The sequence below is a fragment of the Scyliorhinus torazame genome, chromosome 1 (assembly GCF_047496885.1).
Source record: "Scyliorhinus torazame isolate Kashiwa2021f chromosome 1, sScyTor2.1, whole genome shotgun sequence".
NCBI classification, from domain to species: Eukaryota; Metazoa; Chordata; class Chondrichthyes; order Carcharhiniformes; family Scyliorhinidae; genus Scyliorhinus; species Scyliorhinus torazame.
This window is the reverse complement of record NC_092707.1, coordinates 298,241,944-298,263,263: the sequence shown is the minus strand read 5'-3', so window position 1 is coordinate 298,263,263 and position 21,320 is coordinate 298,241,944. Positions and strand designations below refer to the sequence as shown.

At 48.0% G+C, this 21,320-nt stretch overlaps 1 protein-coding gene across 3 annotated transcripts in view; it reads left to right on the top strand.

The window, feature by feature from the left end:
• The window catches only part of ipcef1 (interaction protein for cytohesin exchange factors 1), a 218,963-nt gene that overhangs the window by 131,487 nt on the left and 66,156 nt on the right, over positions 1–21,320 (top strand). For all 3 annotated transcript variants that reach the window (XM_072507730.1, XM_072507731.1, XM_072507729.1), the window contains exons 7-9: positions 8,208–8,275; positions 8,393–8,469; positions 12,600–12,954. In XM_072507730.1, the coding sequence (XP_072363831.1) occupies positions 8,208–8,275; positions 8,393–8,469; positions 12,600–12,954 (500 nt within the window). The remainder of the gene's footprint in view (positions 1–8,207; positions 8,276–8,392; positions 8,470–12,599; positions 12,955–21,320) is intronic.

Below are 21,320 nucleotides of genomic sequence, written 5' to 3'. Positions count from 1 at the left end.
GGTAGATAGTCAACATCTTTTCCCAAAGGTAGGGGAGTCTAAAACTAGAGGGCAAAGGTTTAAGGTGAGAGGGGAGAGATTCATAGAACATAGAACATAGAACAATACAGCGCAGTACAGGCCCTTCGGCCCACGATGTTGCACCGAAACAAAAGCCATCTAACCTACACTATGCCATTATCATCCATATGTTTATCCAATAAACTTTTAAATGCCCTCAATGTTGGCGAGTTCACTACTGTAGCAGGTAGGGCATTCCACGGCCTCACTACTCTTTGCGTAAAGAACCTACCTCTGACCTCTGTCCTATTTCTATTACCCCTCAATTTAAAGTTATGTCCCCTCGTGCCAGCCATATCCATCCGCGGGAGAAGGCTCTCACTGTCCACCCTATCCAACCCCCTGATCATTTTGTATGCCTCTATTAAGTCTCCTCTTAACCTTCTTCTCTCCAACGAAAACAACCTCAAGTCCGTCAGCCTTTCCTCATAAGATTTTCCCTCCATACCAGGCAACATCCTGGTAAATCTCCTCTGCACCCGCTCCAAAGCCTCCACGTCCTTCCTATAATGCGGTGACCAGAACTGTACGCAATACTCCAAATGCGGCCGGACCAGAGTTCTGTACAGCTGCAACATGACCTCCCGACTCCGGAACTCAATCCCTCTACCAATAAAGGCCAACACTCCATAGGCCTTCTTCACAACCCTATCAACCTGGGTGGCAACTTTCAGGGATCTATGTACATGGACACCTAGATCCCTCTGCTCAGCCACACTTTCAAGAACTTTACCATTAGCCAAATATTCCGCATTCCTGTTATTCCTTCCAAAGTGAATCACCTCACACTTCTCTACATTAAACTCCATTTGCCACCTCTCAGCCCAGCTCTGCAGCTTATCTATATCCCTCTGTAACCTGCTACATCCTTCCACACTATCGACAACACCACCGACTTTAGTATCGTCTGCAAATTTACTCACCCACCCTTCTGCGCCTTCCTCTAGGTCATTGATAAAAATGACAAACAGCAACGGCCCCAGAACAGATCCTTGTGGTACTCCACTTGTGACTGTACTCCATTCTGAACATTTCCCATCAACCACCACCCTCTGTCTTCTTTCAGCTAGCCAATTTCTGATCCACATCTCTAAATCACCCTCAATCCCCAGCCTCCGTATTTTTTGCAATAGCCTACCGTGGGGAACTTTATCAAACGCTTTGCTGAAATCCATATACACCACATCAACTGCGCTACCCTCGTCTACCTGTTCAGTCACCTTCTCAAAGAACTCAATAAGGTTTGTGAGGCATGACCTACCCTTCACAAAGCCATGCTGACTATCCCTGATCATATTATTTAGAAGGGCCCAGAGGGGCAATTTCTTCACTCGGAGGGTAGTGAGTGTCTGGAATGGGCTGCCAGAGGTAGTAGTAGAGGCGGGTACAATTGTGTCTTTTAAAAAGCATTTAGATAGTTACATGGGTAAGATGGGTATAGAGGGTTTTGGACCAAGTGCAGGCAACTGGGACTAGCTTAATGGTAAAAACTGGGTGGCATGGACTGGTTGGGCTGAAGGGCCTGTTTCTATGCTGTAAACTTCTATGATTCTATGATTCAGTGCCGCTATTTAAGCGGCGCAAAGGCCCAGCGTGCATAAAATACGCAACGCCGCACCTAGCCCCCCGGGGGCGGGAGAATAGGGGGCTGGGAGCAGGCTCCGACACCGGAGTGAAACACTCTGGTTTTCACTCCGGCGTCGGGACTTTGTCTCCATTTCGGAGAATCGCGCCCCCTATCTCTGACATCTCCCCTATACCTTCCTCCAATCACCTTAAAATGATGTCCCCTCATGACAGCTATTTCTGCCCTGGGGAAAAGTCTCTGGCTATCCACTCTATCCATGCCTCTCATCACCTTGTACACCTCTATTAAGTCACCTCTCTTCCTTCTTCGCTCCACTTTCCTTCACACAACTACTCCAGCGATGTCGTCTTCCACACCAGTCCTTCGGCATTTCTTCCTTTTTCCACAGGCCAAGATTCCTCACCACTGTGATTAATGGAGTCCATGATGTGACCACCCCATTTCCTGCATTCTTCATCCCTCTTGTCCTCACCTACCGACAAACCAGCCTTCACATTTAACATTCCTGCACCTGCAGTGCAATGCTGCCACCGAACATATCTTTTCCTCTGCTCCTCTTTCAGCATTCCAAAGAGACTGTTCACTCTGCGACATCCTCGTCCTTTCTTCCCATGGCACCTTCCCCTATTTGCTGCTCATTGAGGTAGTCTCCTCTTTTTTTGGAGGGAGACCAGACACAAGTTGTGTGATAGCTTTTTTGAACATCTCCATTCAGCCCACAAGCATGAGAAGGTATGGTTGCTTGACGTTATAATTCTCCGTCCCCCTCCCACTCTGACATCACTGACCTCAGCCTGCGATGCCCTTGTACTGAAGCTCAAGGAAAAGCACCTTGAAAGTTGTTTCTTTCAAGTCGATACATTGCAGCCTTCCAGACTCAACATTGGTTTCAACAACTTCAAATCATAACTCTTCCCAATTTTTTCAGATGTAAGGTGCACATAATGATTCTGCTGTCACCATTTACTAACCCATTTTTAAAAAACTTGACCTATTACCAGCTGTTTTGCATTATGCCACCATTCTCTGTGTCATTTTGGCAATTCTGCCCTCCACCCTATCACAGGCCTTCCTTTCTGTTCTATCCTCCACTGCCCCTTGTCTGAGTGCATTTGCTGATAAACTCTCGAGCTTCTTCCAGTTCTGACAAAACTTCGTGAAATGCTAATTCTGTTCCTCTTCCCACAGATGTTTCCTTCCCTGCTGAGTATTTACAGCATCTTCTGTTTTCAAACCAATCCATTCCAATTTGATAACCATGATGTTTCCCAAACTTATGTATACCACTTAACATCATCCTAACTACGCGACCTTTAAATGATATGTGCTGTACATCACCATTGTTCCAGTCGTCTATTGCCTGGCTTTAATTATGGCCGGGATTCTTCGGCTATTCTCTGGCAGCGGGATTCTCTGGTTCCGCCGGCGGCACACCTCCGCCTGCAGGTTTCCCGGCGGCATAGGGTTGCTTCAATGGGAAATCCCATTGACAAGCGGCGGACTCGCAACGGAGAATCCCAGCCTATATGTTCTTCCATTTCCCTGTTCCCGTTAATGCAGGAACAAGGAGACCTGGTGATGAGGGGTTTTGTGATGGATCGTAATTCACTTAGGAATGAGAAAGATGAGGGATTATGGGAAAAAGAGATAATCTGAATTAAATTACTGAAGATTAAATACTTCAATGTAGAAGAACCTAATTATAAAAAGACTTAAATGTAGTACAGACTTGCATTGCTCCTCGCCTTGGAAGCTTTATAGTTGTATGAATGCTAGCTGACCTCTAGTACCTGACATTAAAGAGCCATTATTATTTACTTCAGCCTCGTCAATTATTGTCAGCACTGGGAACATAATTACCAAAACTAATCTTGTCTTTGATATTAAGAGTGGAAAATGCTGGAAATACTCACCAGGTCTGGCAGCATTTGTGGAGAGAAAACCGAGTTGACATTTCAGGTTATGACCTTTCATCAGAACACCAATTTTGGCTTTACCTGAACATAAGAACCATAAGAACTAGGAGCCATCTGGCCCCTTGAGCCTGCTCCCCCATTCAATGAGATCATGGCTGATCTTTTGTGGACCCAGCTCCACTTTCCAGCCCGAACACCTTAATCCTTAATCCCTTTATTCTTCAAAAAAACTATCTATCTTTATCTTAAAAACATTTAATGAAGGAGCCTCTACTGCTTCACTGGGTAAGGAATTCCATAGGTTCACAGCCCTTTGGGTGAAGAAGTTCCTCCTAAACTCAGTCCTAAATCTACTTCCCCTTATTTTGAGGCTATGCCTCCTAGTTCTGCTTTCACCCGCCAGTGGAAACAACCTGCCCGCATCTATCCTATCTATTCCCTTCATAATTTTATATGTTTCTATAAGATCCCCCCGCATCCTTCTAAATTCCAACGAGTATAGTCCCAGTCTACTCAACCTCTCCTCGTAATCCAACCCCCTCAACTCTGGGATTAACCTAGTGAATCTCCTCTGCACACCCTCCAGCGCCAGTACGTCCTTTCTCAGGTAAGGAGACCAAAACCGAACACAATACTCCAGGTGTGGCCTCACTAACACCTTAGAAAATTGCAGCATAACCTCCCTAGTCTTAAATCCCATCCCTCTAGCAATGAAGGACAAAACTCCATTTGCCTTCTTAATCACCTGTTGCACCTGTAAACCAACTTTTTGCGACTCATGCACTAGCACACCCAGGTCTCTCACCACAGCAGCATGTTTTAATATTTTATCATTTAAATAATAATCCCTTTTGCTGTTATTCCTACCAAAATGGATAACCTCACAATTTCAACATTGTATTCCATCTGCCAGACCCTAGCCCATTCACTTAACCTATCCAAATCCCTCTGCAGACTTCCGGTATCCTCTACACTTTTTGCTTTACCATTCATCTTAGTGTCGTCTGCAAACTTGGACACATTGCATTTGGTCCGCAACTCCAAATCATCTATGTAAATTGTGAACAATTGTGGGCCCAACACTGATCCCTGAGGGACACCGCTAGCCACTGCTTGCCAACCAGAGAAACACCCATTAATCCCCACTCTTTGCTTTCTATTAATTAACCAATCCTCTATCCATGCTACTAGTTTACCCTTAATGCCATGCATCTTTATCTAATGCAGCAACCTTTTGTGCGGCACTTTGTCAAAAGCTTTCTGGAAATCCAGATATACCACATCCATTGGCTCGCCGTTATCTACCGCACTGGTAATGTCCTCAGAAAATTCCACTAAATTAGTTAGGCACGACCTGTCCTTTATGAACCCATGCTGCGTCTGCCCAAGGGTACAATTTCCATCCAGATGCCTCGCTATTTCTTCCTTGATGATAGATTCCAGCATCTTCCCTGCTACCGAAGTTAAGCTAACTGGCCTATAATTACCCGCCTACCTCCTTTTTAAACAGTGGTGTCACGTTTGCTAATTTCCAATCCGCTGGGACCACCCCAGAGTCTAGTGAATTTTGGTAAATTATCACTAGTGCATTTGCAATTTCCCTAGCCATCTCTTTTAGCACTCTGGGATGCATTCCATCAGGGCCAGGAGACTGTCTACCTTTAGTCCCATTAGCTTGCCCATCACTACCTCCTTAGTGATAACAATCATCTCAAGGTCCTCACCTGTCTTAGCCTCATTTCCATCAGTCACTGGCATGTTATTTGTGTCTCCGACTGTGAAGACCGACCGAAAACACCTGTTCAGTTCCTCAGCCATTTTCTCATCTCCCATTATTAAATCTCCTTTCTCATCCTCTGAAGGACTAATATTTACCTTAGCCACTCTTTTTTGTTTTATATATTTGTAGAAACTTTTACTATCTGTTTTTATATTCTGAGCAAGTTTACTCTCATAATCTATCTTACTCTTCTTTATAGCTTTTTTAGTAGCTTTCTGTTGCCCCCTAAAGATTTCCCAGTCCTCTAATCTCCCACTAATCTTTGCCACTTTGTATGCTTTTTCCTTCAATTTGATACTCTCCCTTATTTCCTTAGATATTCACAGTCGATTTTCCCTCGTTCTACCGTCCTTCCTTTTTGTTGGTATAAACCTTTGTTGAGCACTGTCAAAAATCGCTTGGAAGGTTCTCCACTGTTCCTCAACTGTTTCACCATAAAGTCTTTGCTCCCAGTCTACCTTAGCTAGCTCTTCTCTCATCCAATTGTAATCTCCTTTGTTTAAGCACAAAATACTAGTGTTTGATTTTACCTTCTCACCCTCCATCTGTATTTTAAATTCCACCATATTGTGATTGCTCCTTCCGAGAGGATCCCTAACTATAAGATCATTAATCAGTCCTGTCTCATTACACAGGACCTGATCTAGGACCGCTTGTTCCCTCATAGGTTCCATTACATACTGTTCTAGGAAATTATCGTGAATACATTCTAAAAACTCCTCCTCAAGGCTGCCTTGGCCGACCTGGTTAAACCAATCGACATGCAGATTAAAATCCCCCATGATAACTGCTATACCATTTCTACATGCATCCGTTATTTCTTTGTTTATTGCCTGCCCCACCATAATGTTACTATTTGGTGTCCCATAGACTACTCCTATCAGTGACTTTTTTGCCTTACTATTCCTGAATTCCACCCAAATCGATTCAACCTTATCCTCCATAGCACCAGTGTCATCACTTACTATTGCCCGGATGTCATCCTTAAATAACAGAGCTACACCACCTCCCTTACCATCCACTCTGTCCTTCCGTATAATTTGATACTCTTGGATATTTAACTCCCATTCATGACCATCCTTTAACCATGTTTCAGAAGCTTACATATATTCATTAGGATAACAACCAGGGATTAGACACCAAACCACCTTTTTCCCATTACTCAGCAGAAATAAGGAACCTCTTCGGCCAGATAGGCTGAGAGAGGTTAATTTAGACCAGAAGAAAATGTGGCATCTCATTGATGTGTACGGGTCATTGCAACACCATGTCGTCCATGGACCCAACAAAGCAACTCCAAAATATACTTTTTGATCAAGCACGTAAGAATATTTCTGTAGCGAATATCTGAGTGGTCTGCCACAGGGAACATTGCTGGGCTTCAACTGTTTACAATTTATAGAAATGATTTGGATGATGGGATGGATAGAATGGTTGCTAAATGTGCTGATGACACAAAGATACAGTAAGAAGTCTTACAACACCAGGTTAAAGTCCATCAGGTATATTTGTCACTCACCTGATGAAGGAGCTGCACTCCGAAAGCTAGTGATTCAAAATAAACCTGTGGACTTTAACCTAGTGTTGTAAGACTTCTTACTGTGCCCACCCCAGTCCAACGCTGGCATCTCCACATCATGGACACAAAGATAGTTTGGAAAGTAAGTTGTGCAGAGGACGTAAGAGTGCTACAAAAGTATACAGATAAGTTAGGTGAGTAGGCAAAGATCTGCAAAATAGAATACTATGTGGGAAAATGTGAGGTTGTCCATTTTGGCAGGACAAATAAGAAAGAAGCATATCATGTGGTGCAAAATTGCAGAGCTCTGAGATACAGAGGGATCTGGGTGTCCTAGTGCATGGGTCACTTAAGGTTGGTGTGCGGGTGCAACAAGTAATTAGGAAAGTTAATAGCATGGTATCATTTATTGTGAGGGGAATTGAAGACAAGACTATGCTTCAGTTGTACAAGGCATTAGTGAGACCTGATCTGGAGTACTGTGTGATGTATTGGTCACCCTGTTTAAGGAAAGATGTAAATGCATTGGAAGCAACTCAGAAAAGGTTTACTAAACTAATACCTGGAATGGACAGGTAATCTTGTTTTTAAGAGTACCCAATTATTTTTTCCAATTAAGGGGCAATTTTATCATTACCAATCTACCTGCCCTGCACATCTTGCAGTTGTGGGGGTGAGACCCACGCAGACATGGGGAGAATGTACAAACTCCACACGATCAGTGGCCCAGGGTCAGGATCTAACCCAGACCCTTGGCGCCATGAGGCAGCAGTGCATGGACAAGTTATCTAATGAGGGAAAGGTTGGACAGTCTAGGCTTGTATCCTGAAGGGAGTTGATAGGGTGGTTGTGGAGAGGATGTTTCCTCTTGCTGGCTAATCTACAACTAGGGGTCCCTGATTAAAAATAAGTGGTTGCCCATTTAAGACAGAGATGAGGGGTAAAAGATTCTCTGAGGGTTGTGAGACTTTGGAATTCTCTTCCTCCAAAGCTGGTTGAGGCAGAGTCTTTGAATATCTTTAAAGTAGAGGTAGATAGATTCTTGACAAGCAAGGGGGTGAAAGGTTAATGTGAAGTTGAGCTTAAAATGAGATGAGTTACGATCTTATTGAATGACGGAGCAAGCTTGAAGGGCTGAGTGGTCTACTCCTGATACTCATAATGTCCATGTGAAAACTGTACTGCTAACACTTTTTAACAACATTGTCAAAGGCTCGGATAGAAGTGTTATGTATGTTTCATAGTGGATTTTGGAAGGTAAATATCTGAATTCATTGTCATCGATACCCTCTGGTACAATTGAATATGTGCAATATCAAATGATAATTCTCATTAATCTTTTAGGTGGATGAATAAAATGGGTTTAGCTGCTATTCACTATACCCTACCAGCTTCAGAAGCAAAAACTGAAGGTATGTGTTTTGTTTGAATGAGTAGGAAATTACTGAAGTGCCACGGGGTCTTATTATCGCTTGCTGATTTTTGACAAACCTAATTTTCTGCCAATGGTGAATTATTTCTTGCTGCAGAATGTTGGAGTGAGAGTGAGCACGAAGATGTGGAGATTGCATCAGAGGTGCCACCCTTGTCATGTGAAGCACAGCAGGTAAATGTTGTTCAAGAGAACACAAACATGTTAATAACCATAGCACAGTATACAGGCTAGGTTAAGTGTATTATCTTTTCACAATGGGTCTTTTATGACAGAATTACTAATTAACTGTGGTACATTGCACAATACCAGATCTAAAATAGCTTTATTCCCAGTCTGTTCCACATTGAATTGCTCCAGAAAACTGGCACAAAAACATTCTAAATATTCATCTTCTGGACCACACTTGCCAACTTGAATGTGCCAGTCTGTATGAAAATTAAAGTCCCCCACAATTACTACATTGCCTTTGTTACAAGCTCCAATATTTTTTTGTTTATACTCTGTTCAACATTCTAACTACTGTTAGGGGGCATATAAACTATTCCCACCTGTGTTTTCTCACTCTTGCTTTCCTAATTTCCACCCATATCAATCCTGCTCCATGATCTTCTAAGACCAGATACTTTCTCAACATATGATTTTGATATGAGAAAAGAACTGTACAAAAGAGAGAAATGAGCTTGGATAACTGGGTAGAAAAGTAAATTGTGAAGAGGACGTAAGGAAGCTGCTAAAGTACAGAGATGGGTTCAGTGAGTGGGCAGAAATCTGGCAAATGGGGCGGGATTCTCGGATCCTGAGGCTAAGTGTTGACGCCGTCGTAAACGCCGTTGTGTTTCTCGACGGCGTCAACATGGCCTCAGGAGCAGCGATTCTGACCCATAAAGGGGGCCAGCACGGCAATGGAGCGACCCACGCTGCTCCAGCTGCTGATCCCCAGCGTCAGGTGGGCACCGCGGGTCTGCGCATGCGCAGTGGCTCCCTTCTCCGCGCCAGCTCCGACGCAACATGGCGTAGGGCTACAGGGGCTGGCGTGGAACAAAAGAGGCCCCCAGCCCGAGAGGTCGGCCCGCCGATCGGTAGGCCCCGATCGCGGGCCAGGCCACAGCAGAGGGCCCCCACCCCGGGGTCGGATCCCCCTAGCCCCCCCCCCCCAACCAGGCCGCCCAGGATGCATGCACGCCACGGCCCCACCGGGTAAGAGCAGGTGTGAATGGCGCCGACGGACTTCGCTATTTTTGGGGAGCCGTTCGGCCCATCCCGGGTGGAGAATCGCCGGGGGGTCTGCGTAGAGCGGCCCCCGACCGCGCCGGTGCCAATGGCGCCGATTCTCCGCTCTCCGGAGAATCAGCGGACCGGCATCGGGGCGGCTTGGCGCAAATCCGGCCCAGCCTAGGCTGAGAGAATCCCGCCCATGGAGTATAATTTGAGCAAGTGTGAAATTGTTAATTTTGGCAGGAAGAATAAAAAAGAAGCTTATTATCTAAATGATAAGAGATTGCAGAGCTCTGAGGTGCAGAGGGATCTGGGTGTCCTAGTGCATGAATCGCAAAAGGCACAAGTACAGGTACAGCAAGTAATTAGCAAAGCTAATAGAATGTTAATATTTCTCGTGAGGGGAATTGATTACAAAAGTAGGGAGGTAATGCTTCAGTTGTACATGGCATTGGTGAAAAGCACATCTGGAGTATTGGTCTCTTTATTTAGGAAAGATGTAAATGCTGATGGAAACAATTCAGATAAGGTTTACTAGACTAATACCAGAAAAGGGCAGGTGTCATTATGAGGAAAGGTAGGAGAGTTTAGGTTTGTATCCACTGGCGTTTAGAAGAGTAAGGGGCAAGTTGGTCGAAACGTTGAAGATCCTGAGGTGTCTTGAGAGGGTGGATGTGGAGACGATGTTTCCTCTTGTCAGAGAATCTAGGACTGGGAGTTTCTCATTTCAGGGGTTTCTCATTTAAGACAGAGATGAGGAGATTAGTTTTTTTCTTGAGGGGCGTGAGTGTCTGGAACTCTCGTTCTCAAAAGACATGATGTGGAGATGCCGGCGTTGGACTGGGGTGAGCACAGTAAGAAGTCTTACAACACCAGGTTAAAGTCCAACAGGTTTGTGTCGAATCACTAGCTTTTGGAGCGCAGCTCCTTCCTCAGGTGAATGAAGAGGTGGGTTCCAGAAACACAAAGTCAAAGATGCAAGACGATACTTTGAATGCAAATCTTTGCAGGTAATTAAATCTTTACAGGTCCAGATGGAGTAACTGGAGAGAGGGATAACCCCAGATTAAAGAGGTGTGAATTGTCTCAAGCCAGGACAGTTGGTAGGATTTCACAAGCCCAGGCCAGGTGGTGGGGGGTGAATGTAATGCAACATGAATCCAAGGTCCCGGTTGAGGCCGTACTCGTGTGTACGGGACTTGGCTATCAGTTTCTGCTCGCCGATTCTGCGTTGTCGCGCGTCCTGAAGGCCACTTTGGAGAACGCTTATCCGAAGATCAGAGGCTGAATGCCCTTGACTGCTGAAGTGTTCCCCGACTGGAAGGGAACATTCCTGCCTGCCGTTTGTCGCGCGATGTCCGTTCATCCGTTGTCGCAGCGTCTGCATGGTCTCGCCAATGTACCACGCCTCGGGACATCCTTTCCTACAGCGTATGAGGTAGACAACGTTGGCCGAGTCGCACGAGTATGTACCACGTACCTGGTGGGTGGTGTTCTCACGTGTAATGGAGGTACCCATGTTGATAATTTGGCACGTCATGCAGAGGTGTTTCTGAAACCCACCTCTTCATTCACCTGAGGAAGGTGCTGCGCTCCGAAAGCTAGTGATTCTAAACAAACCTGTTGGACTTTAACCTGGTGTTGTAAGACTCCTCACTGCCTCAAAAGACACTGGAAACAGAGTCTTTGAATATTTTTAAGGCAGCGAAAGGTAGAGTTTTGATGAACAAATGGGTGAAATGTTATCGGGTGGGCAGGGTTTGCAGTTACAATCAGATCTGCCATGATCTTATTCAAAGTTGGAGCAGGCTTGAGGGGCTGAATGGCTTACTCTGTTCCTAATTCATATGTTTGTACGTAACTCTGAGTTGGTGGCATAAGAGTCTAATAATGAATCATCAACCACAACGTAAAGCACATTTTGGGAAGAAACTGTAGGCTTTATAGAGGTATACTGAGCCAGTGTTCTTAGATCAAATTCTACTCTAGCATTTGGACACTTAGGGCGTGATTCTCCGACCCCCCCCCCCCCACCCCCCCGCCGGGTCGGAGAATCGCCAGCGGTGGCATGAATCCCACCCCACCGCTCCCTCGCCAGCTGCCGAATTCTCCGGCGTCGGTTTTTTGGCGGAGGCGGGGATCACGTCGCGCCAGTCAGGGGCCGTTGGCAGTGGCCTCCCCGACGATTCTCCGGGCCTCGATGGGCTGAGCGGCCGCCCGTTTTCGGCTGGTCCCGCCGGCGTGAAATACACAAGGTCCATACCGGCAGGAGCAGGTTCTGACGGTGGCCTGCGGAGTCCTCGGGGGGGGGGGGGGGCGTGGGGGATCCGGCCCCGAGGGGGGGGGGGCCCCCACGGTGGCCTGGCCCGCGATCGGGGCCCACCGATTTGCAGGCGGGCCTGTGCCGTAGGAGTACTCTTTCCCTCCGCACTGGCCTCTGCAAATCTCCGCCATGGCCGGCGCGGAGAAGAAACCCCCTGCGCAGGGATCACGCCAGCGGTTCTGCGCATGTGCCAGAACACACCGGTGCTCCCGCGCATGCGCCAATTCACGCCGGCCAGCGACGGTTGGCGTGGCACCAACCACTCCAGCGCCGGCCTAGCCCCCGGAAGTGCGGAGGATTCCGCAACTTCCGGGCAGCCCGACGTCGGAGTGGTTCACACCACTCTTTGGTGCTGGTACGGCCCGCCCGCCGGTTGGGGTAGAACCCCGGCCTTAGCGTCAGTGTATTTAATGTAAGTACTGTCTTTACATTGGAAGTGCTATCCTTCAGATGAGATATTATTCCCATAGATGGTTGCCAAATATGCCATTACATGATTCAAAGAAACACAGGGGTTCATCTGTCTTGGTCAACTGCCATTTGGCCAGATTATTAGTCATTCACCAACCAATCTTTTGCTGGCTGCAATGTTTAATAAGAGCGACTTTAACATAGGTGAAGTCTTTTGGACTGGTTTGAAATGCAAGAGGAATGCAGACCTATTGTTATATATAAATGGAAACTGGTTTCATATCTTCAAAAAATTAGATAAAATATGTTTGAGAATAAATGGAACTTTGTTCTGACTTTTCTAATCCTGCAGACACCTGCTCTTCAGACTCCATTTGTGTCTGGTGAAGTATCAAGTTCTTATTCTTCACCAGAGAGCACCAGCCGGTCAATAGCATATGCAGCTTCACCAACACAATATTCCTGTCAGGAAAGACTATCATGCCTTGACATTGTTAATTCATCCTGTTCTGATGATGGGCCCCGGTACTTAACGTCTAGTGTGGGATCTTCACAGCAGGAAATAGGTGAAAAGGCAAAAGCTGAGCGAAAAAGGAGTAGCTCTGGATCACATGAGAATTTGGCTGCAGGAGCACCACAATTCACTCTTCCTGGAGAAGATAATGAGGCAGCAGAACACACAACTGTTTTCACCACATCTGCCAAAGGTAAGCATTTGACTCATTTCCAAAAGATTTTCTCCCCTTCTGTTCTGAGGTAAGATTCAGTTGACATTAACTGAACCCAGATACCTTGGCTGTGTGAATGTAGAAAGTTGGAAAGGATTTTATTGAGTGAGGCATCACAGTCAAGTCGAATCCTGTTCTCAATATCCACTTGCACACTCTCGAGTTGAGGTCATTTAATAAATGTTATTTTTATTGAATTTAATTCTTTGGTTTTTGATTCCGCCTTTTAAGCACCAGGAAGATGGCAGTTGTAACACTCAGGCTGAAATCAGTTAAGCCAAGAAAGCCCAGTCTGCGTTGGGGGAGCGTTTTCATCCTAATTATTCAGATTTATAATGTTTAATGTGACTCTGGGTCAATTCTCTTTCTCTCGCTCTGTCTCTGAATGAATGTGGTTCCCATTTGCCACGGTGTTGGTTTCAATTGTAGGAAAAGTTTGCGAATGTAAATAACTCAAGGCATTTGGTAATTGATGGTGGAAGTTTTGATTTTTTGATCATCGTTTCCTTTCATGTGTGGAAGGATGAAAGCAGCACCCAAATGATTTTGGTTCAAGAGGAAAGCAACTGTTATAAAGTTATATGTGTGTGGTAGTAGAGGTATTACGGTACCTGGTAATGCTGGAACACCATTGGTAGAAACTGTATGCTGCCTATTGGTCAAGATGTATGGTAGCTCCGCCCTGCTAGGCGGGGTATAAGAGCTCGTGCCGCCCAGCAGCCTTCATTCTGTACCTGAGCTGCTGGGGGAAAAATCTAGCTTATTAAAGCCTTCAGTTGGACTACAACCTCGCTTTAGTGGTCATCGATCGTGCATCAATTTAATAAGCTAGTTTTAAAAAGGATGGAGCTCCGAATCAAGCCGGAGTGTCTGCAACTCAGCCCCCACGCGGCGAACTCAGCGGCAATCTTCAAGCACTGGCTGGCGTGCTTTAAAGGATATCTCGGAACGGCCGAAAACACACCCACGGGAGAACAGAAATTGCAAGTCCTGCACTCGAGGGTGAGCCCGGAAATTTACCCCCTCATCGAGGAAGCGGAAGACTTCCATGCAGCAATAGAGCTGCTAAAAGGACATTATATTCGCCCGGTAAACCAGGTCTACGCCCGACATCTGCTAGCAATGAGGCGACAAATCCCTGGGGAATCACTGGAAGAATTCTACGGTGCACTCCTGGTGTTGGGGAGGAACTGCAGCTGCCCGCAATTTCAGCGAGTGAACACACTGAACTCTTGGTCCGGGGCGCTTTCGTGGCAGGTATGCTATCCTCCCAAATCCGCCAGCGATTGCTAGAAAAAGACACTCTAGGTCTCACGGAGGCACGGGCCCTTGCAGGCTCCCTGGATGTGGCCTCCAGAAACGCCCGTGCTTAGGTTCCTGGCCTCGCGGCAGCCCCCTGGGCAGCGTGGAACCCCTCTGCAGCCGACCCCGAGACATCCCCCATCCCCCCACAAGCTTGTGCTGCATGGCAGCCTGGCAACCCTGGGGCCCCCGCTGCTACTTTTGCGGGCAGGCCAAGCACCCCCGCCAGCGCTGCCCGGCCCGCGCATCCACCTGCAAGGGATGCGGTAAAAAGGGCCATTTCGTGGTGGTATGCCAGACCCGTGCGGTTGCCGCGGTCTCCGGCGGCGAATGTGGACAGCCACCACAAACCTCTCCACGGTCCCCGTGCGGCCAGTGGGCGCTGCCATCTTGTCCCGCGGACGCCATGTTAGAGGGATGGGCGCCGCTATTTTGTGCACCCCCAGCCATGTGCGACCAATGGGAGCCGCTATCTTGGATGAACCCCAGGACCCCATCTCGGCTGACCACACAGACTGCCCGAAGAGAACACTCAATTGCTGCGATTAGCCTCGGTGACTTTGGACGTGTCCCGGCCTCGAACACACTCAACTGCTACAACGACTGTATTTATCAACGGGCACGAGACGTCCTGCCTAATCGACTCTGGGAGCACGGAGAGCTTCATACACACCGACACGGTAAGGCGCTGTTCTCTCCTCGTCCACCCCGTTAATCAAGAAATCTCCCTGGCCCGCTCCGGTTCCCACTCAGTAGAGATAAAGGGGCTTTGTGCAGCAAACCTCACAGTCCAGGGAAGGGAGTTCAAAAATTACCGGCTCTACGTCCTTCCCCACCTCTGCGCGGCTACACTCCTAGGTTTAGACTTCCAGTGTAACCTCCAAAGTCTAACCTTCAAATTCGGCGGCCCTATACCCCCCCTCACTGTCTGCGGCCTCACGACCCTTAAGGTTGACCCACCTTCCCTGTTTGCGAACCTCACCCCGGATTGCAAACCCGTCGCCACCAGGAGCAGACAGTACAGTGCCGAGGACCGGATCTTTATTAGGTCAGAGATCCAAAGGCTACTGCGGGAAGGAGTCATTGAAGCTAGCAACAGTCCCTGGAGAGCTCAAGTAGTGGTGGTAAAGACTGGGGAGATGCATAGGATGGCCATCGATTACAGTCAGACCATCAACAGGTTTACGCAGCTGGACGCGTACACTCTCCCCCGCATATCCGACCTGGTAAACAGGATCGCGCATTATGAGGTCTTCTCCACGCGGACCTTAAGCCTGCCTACCACCAGCTCCCCATCCGCACGAGTGACCGCAGATACACTGCCTTTGAGGCAGATGGGCGGCTCTATCACTTCTTAAGGGTTCTCTTCGGTGTCACCAACGGGGTCTCGGTCTTCCAGCGCGAGATGGACCGAATGGTTGACCGGTACGGTTTACAGGCAACATTCCCGTATCTCGATAATGTCACCATCTGCGGCCACGACCAGCAAGACCACGACACCAACCTCCGAAAATTCCTCCAGACCGCAAAGATCCTTAACCTTACGTATAACAAGGATAAATGCGTGTTTAGCACCGACCGTCTAGCCATCCTCGGCTACATAGTGCGAAATGGAGTTATAGGCCCCGACCCTGAACGCATGCGCCCCCTTATTGGGTTCCCCCTCCCTCACTGCTCCAAGGCCCTGAAGTGCTGCCTAGGGTTTTTCAGTTACTACGCCCAGTGGGTCCCCAACTATGCGGACAAGGCCTGTTCCCTGATCCAATCCACAGCTTTTCCCCTGTCAATAGAGGCCCGCCAGGCCTTCAGCCACATCAAAGCAGACATCGCAAAGGCCACGATGCACGCCATTGACGAGTCCCTCCCCTTCCAGGTCGAGAGCGACGCATCTGACGTAGCTCTGGCGGCCACCCTCAACCAAGCGGGCAGGCCCGTGGCCTTCTTCTCACGTACCCTCCATGCTTCCGAAATCCACCATTCCTCAGTCGAAAAGGAGGCCCAGGCCATAGTAGAAGCTGTGCGACACTGGAGGCATTACCTGGCCGGCAGGAGATTCACTCTCCTCACTGACCAACGGTCAGTTGCTTTCATGTTCGATAATGCACAGCGGTGCAAGATAAAAAATTATAAGATCTTGCGGTGGAGGATCGAACTCTCCAGCTCCAACTACGAGATCTTGTATCGTCCCGGGAAACTAAACAAGCCTTCTGACGTCGTGTCCCGCGGCACATGTGCCACCGTACAAGTGGACCGCCTCCGAGCCCTCCACGAGGACCTCTGCCACCCGGGGGTCACTCGCTTCTTCCACTTTATCAAGACTCGCAACCTGCCCTACTCCATCGAGGAGGTCAGGACAGCCACCAGGGACCTGCCAAATCTGCGCGGAGGGCAAACCGCACTTCTACCGACCAGAGAAAGCGCACCTGATAAAGGCTTCCCGTCCCTTTGAACGCCTCAGCATGGACTTCAAAGGCCCACTCCCCTCCACCGACCGCAACACGTACTTCCTGAACGTGATTAACGAGTACTCCCGGTTCCCATTCGCCATCCCCTGCCCCGACATGACCGCAACCACCGTCATCAAGGCCCTCCATAGCATTTTTGCACTGTTCGGGTTTCCCGCCTACATACACAGTGATAGGGGGTCCTCCTTTATGAGCGACGAACTGCGTCAATTTCTGCTCAGCAAGGGCATCGCCTCGAGCAGGACGACCAGTTACAACCCCCGGGGTAACGGACAGGTAGAGAGGGAGAACGGAATGGTCTGGAAGACCGTCCTACTGGCCCTATGGGCCAGGAATCTCCCAGTCTCCCGCTGGCCTGAAGTCCTCCCAGATGCCCTCCACTTCATCCGGTCACTGCTTTGTACCACAACCAACCAGACACCTCACGAACGTCTCCGTGCCTTGCCCAGGAAGTCCTCCTCTGGAACTTCGCTCCCGACCTGGCTGGCAGCTCCCGGACCCATCCTGCTCCGAAAACACGTGCGGGCGCACAAGTCGGACCCGTTGGTCGAGAGGGTCCATCTGCACCATGCTAACCTCCAGTACGCCTACGTGGCATACCCCGACGGCCGACAAGATACAGTCTCCCTACGAGACTTGGCGCCCGCCGGAGCCCCACGCACACCCCAGCCACCAGTCCTACCCTCCCCTCCACCTTACAGGAGGATCGGTCCTTCCGCCGGCCCCGTCTAGGCCCCCCCACCCACCGACGCACCCCGCAGCGCTCCCTTCCCAGGTCAACCGTTTTCCCCACCAGCGCCGTCTAGGGGTGTTGAAGCTGCCACAGAGATCGAGGCCACGCTCCTGGAGTCACAGACGCCCAAGCCTCCACCGTGAGTCACCACCGAGGCTCCGATGATCACAGAGGACGACCAGGGCCCCTGATCGACTGATTGCTTCATTTTAAATTGTAAATTTAAATCATAAATTGTAAATAGTTGGTACATAGAGCGCACCTCACGAGGGGCGAGGATGAGCCGATTTTTTGAAGGAGTAGAGAATGTGTGTGAGCGTTGCGGGGCGGGGGTGCGGGCGGGGGGGGTTGCCCGCGAATCACGTTCATATGTTTTGGTCCTGTCCAAAGCTAGGGGAGTACTGGAAGGAGGTGTTTAGGGTAATTTCCAAGGTGGTGCGTGTGAAACTGGACCCGGGTCCCCAGGAGGCCATATTCGGGGTGTCGGACCAGCCAGGGTTGGAAACGGGAGCGGAGGCAGATATCATAGCCTTCGCCTCGTTGATCGCCCGAAGGCGGATCCTGCTGGGATGGAGAGCAGCCTCTCCACCCAGTGCCCTGGCGTGGCGGGGGGACCTGTTGGAATACTTGACCCTTGAGAAGGTTAAGTTCGAACTGAAGGGAAGCTCGGAGGGGTTCTACAAGTCATGGGCACTATTTATTATGCACTTTCAAGAACTGGATAACATCGAACATTAGTTGGGGGGGTGCGTGGGGGGAGGGGGGCTGTGTAGATTAAGGATGACTATGGGTAATCCCTGATTCCTTTTTGTCATTTGTTTATGTAAACATGCGGGCTGATGTTTGGGGGTTGGTGGGCGGATGGGATCGTTGTTATTATGGGGATTGACATATCTTGCTGATTATTGTTTATTGTTGATGGGTGTAAATGCGGGAGAAAATGTGAAAAAGGAGAATAAAAATATATATTTTTTAAAAGAATTGGAAATAGTTACAAAACGCTGTACGGAGGTATTACGGTACCTCCATAACTAATTCTACCACGTTGCCATGTTTGTAGTATCCGGCCACCACCCCCCGCCGGACTCTTTTTTAACAGGGGGTGAATGTGGTAGTAGAGGTATTACGGTACCTGGTAATGCTGGAACACCATTGGTAGAAACTGTATGCTTCCTATTGGTCAAGATGTATGGTAGCTCCGCCCTGCTAGGCGGGGTATAAGAGCATGTGCCGCCCCAACAGCCTTCATTCTGTACCTGAGCTGCTGGGGCAAATATATCTAGCTTATTAAAGCATTCAGTTGGACTACAACCTCGCTTTAGTGGTCATTGATCGTACATCAATGTGAAATGCAGGAGTTGTGTTTTTTATCAGGAAGTAACTTCCATCCTGATATGTAAGTTACCTCCTGATAACTTACATGTCAGGGCTGTCTGAAATGGGTCATGGATAACATTCCTGAATTAATGTTACTGAAAAATTTATGTTTGGAATAAATGAGATGGCAGATGTGTGAACAGACACAGCACTTTTATTCTTTCATAGAATCCCTACAGTGCACAAGGAGGCCTTTGGCCCATCGAGTCTGCACTGACCCACTGAAAGAGCACCCTACTTTGACTCATGCCCCCACCCTATCCCCGAAGCCCCCCCTAGCCTTTAGACACTCAGGACAATTTTAGTATGACCAGTCCATTTAACCTGCACATCTTTGGACTGTGGGAGGAAACCGGAGCACCCGGAGGACACCCACGCAGACACGGGGAAAACGTGCAAACACCACGCAGGCAGTCACCAAGGTCGGAATCAAACATGGGTTCCTGGTACGGCGAGGCAGCTGTGCTAACCATGGTGCCATGGCATGCCATGCGATGTGAACAGCACTGACGAGGACGACATTTATTGCCCATCCATAATTGCCCTCAGAAAGATGCTGCCTTCTTACCACTGCAGGCTATCTGGAATAGGTACAACCATAGCACTGGTAGCAAGTGAGTTCCAGGTTTTTGACCCAGTGACAGTGAAAGAACAATGATATAGTTCCAAGTTTGGATGATGTTTCACTTGCAGGTGGTAGCATTTCCATGTGATTATCGCCCTTGTTCTTGTAAGTGGTGAAGGTTTGGTTTGGAAACTGCTGTCGATGGAGGCAAGCTGAGTTTCTGCAGTGCCTCTTACAGATGGTAAAGCCTGTGTCTACAGTATGCAGGGAGGGGTGGGAGTGAATGTAGAGGGTGAAGTATGGGAAACAATGAATTGGGTTGTTTTGTCCTGGATGGTGTGGAGTTTCTTGGGTGTTGTTGGAGCTGCAGTCATCCAGGTAAATGGAGAGTATTCCATTACACTTCTGACTTGTGCCTTTATATGATGGACAGACTTTGAGAAATCAGAACATTAGTTATTTGCCACAGAATTCTCAGCATCTGAGCTGCTCTGATGTGACTAGGTCATTTAAATTTTGCACAATGGTAATGCCCAGTATGGGAGGGGTGGTCTAGTGGTATCGCCACTGGACTAATAATCTAGAGATTCTGGTTAATGCTCTGGGGACCCGGGTTCGAATCCTGCCATGGCAGATGGAGAAAAATAAATCTGGAATTAAAAGTCAAATGATGACCAAGAAACTATTGCCAATTGTCATTAAAAAAACGTCTGGTCACTAATGTGCTTTAGAAAGGAAATCTGCTGTCCTCAGCTGGCATGGCCTACATGTGACTCCAGATCCACAGCAATGTGGTTAGCTCATAAATGCCCATTGAAATGTCCCTCGGTTTAAGTGCAATGAGGAATGGGAAATAAATGCTGTCGCAGCCAGCAGTTCATGCATCCAGGCAAGACAATAAAATGTTGATGGGAAGAGATTCAGCAATGGTATTGCCATTGAATGTTCAGGGGAGACGGTTAGATTCTCTTTTTGGCAATGGTCATTGCTTGACACTTGGGCAACACAAAGGTTATTTGCCACTTAGCAGGCCAGGTCTGAATGTTATCCAGGTATTGCTGCACGTGCATATGAATTGCTTCAGTAGCTCAGTGCATTGTTCAATCATCAGCGAACAGTCCCACTTCTGACCTTATGATGCAGAGAACATCATTGATGGAGTAGCTGAAGATGCTTGGGTCGAGGACACTACCCTGAAGAACACCTTCAGTGATGTTCTCAGGCTGAGATGAGTCTCCAACAACCATGACCATAACTAGCTTCATTTGTGCTAGATATGACTCCAATCTTATGGAGAGTTTTCTCCTTGATCCCCTTTGACTCCAGTTTTGCCAAGGCTCATTGATGCCATGTCAAGAGCAGTCACTGCTACCTCACTCCTGGAGTTCAGCTCTTTTGCCCGTGTTTGGACCAAGGTTGTAATGAGGTCAGGAGCTGAGTGACCCTGGCAGAACTCAAACTGAGCATCAGTGAGCAGGTTGTTGCAACGTAAGTTCTCAATAGCATTGTCAATGATACCTTCCATCACTTTGTTGATGATTGAGAATAGACTGATGGGGCAATAATTGGCTAGATTGGATTTGTCCTGTTTTTTTATGGACAGAACACACCTGAGCAATTTTCCACACTGTCTGGAAAATGGCAGTGTTGTGTACAGTTACTGAAATAGTTTGGCAAGGGCTAGTTCTTGAACACATATTTTAAACATTGATTGCATTTATTGCCCATCTCCAATAGCCCTTGTGGGGCCGTAAGGAGTCGACCACATGAGTTACACATAGGTCAGACCAGGTAAGGATGTCGGATTTCCTTTCCAAAAGGGCAGAAGTGAAGGGTTTTTACAAAAATCGACAATGGTTTCACGGCTATCATTAGACTTTTAATTCCAGATTTTTTTATTGAA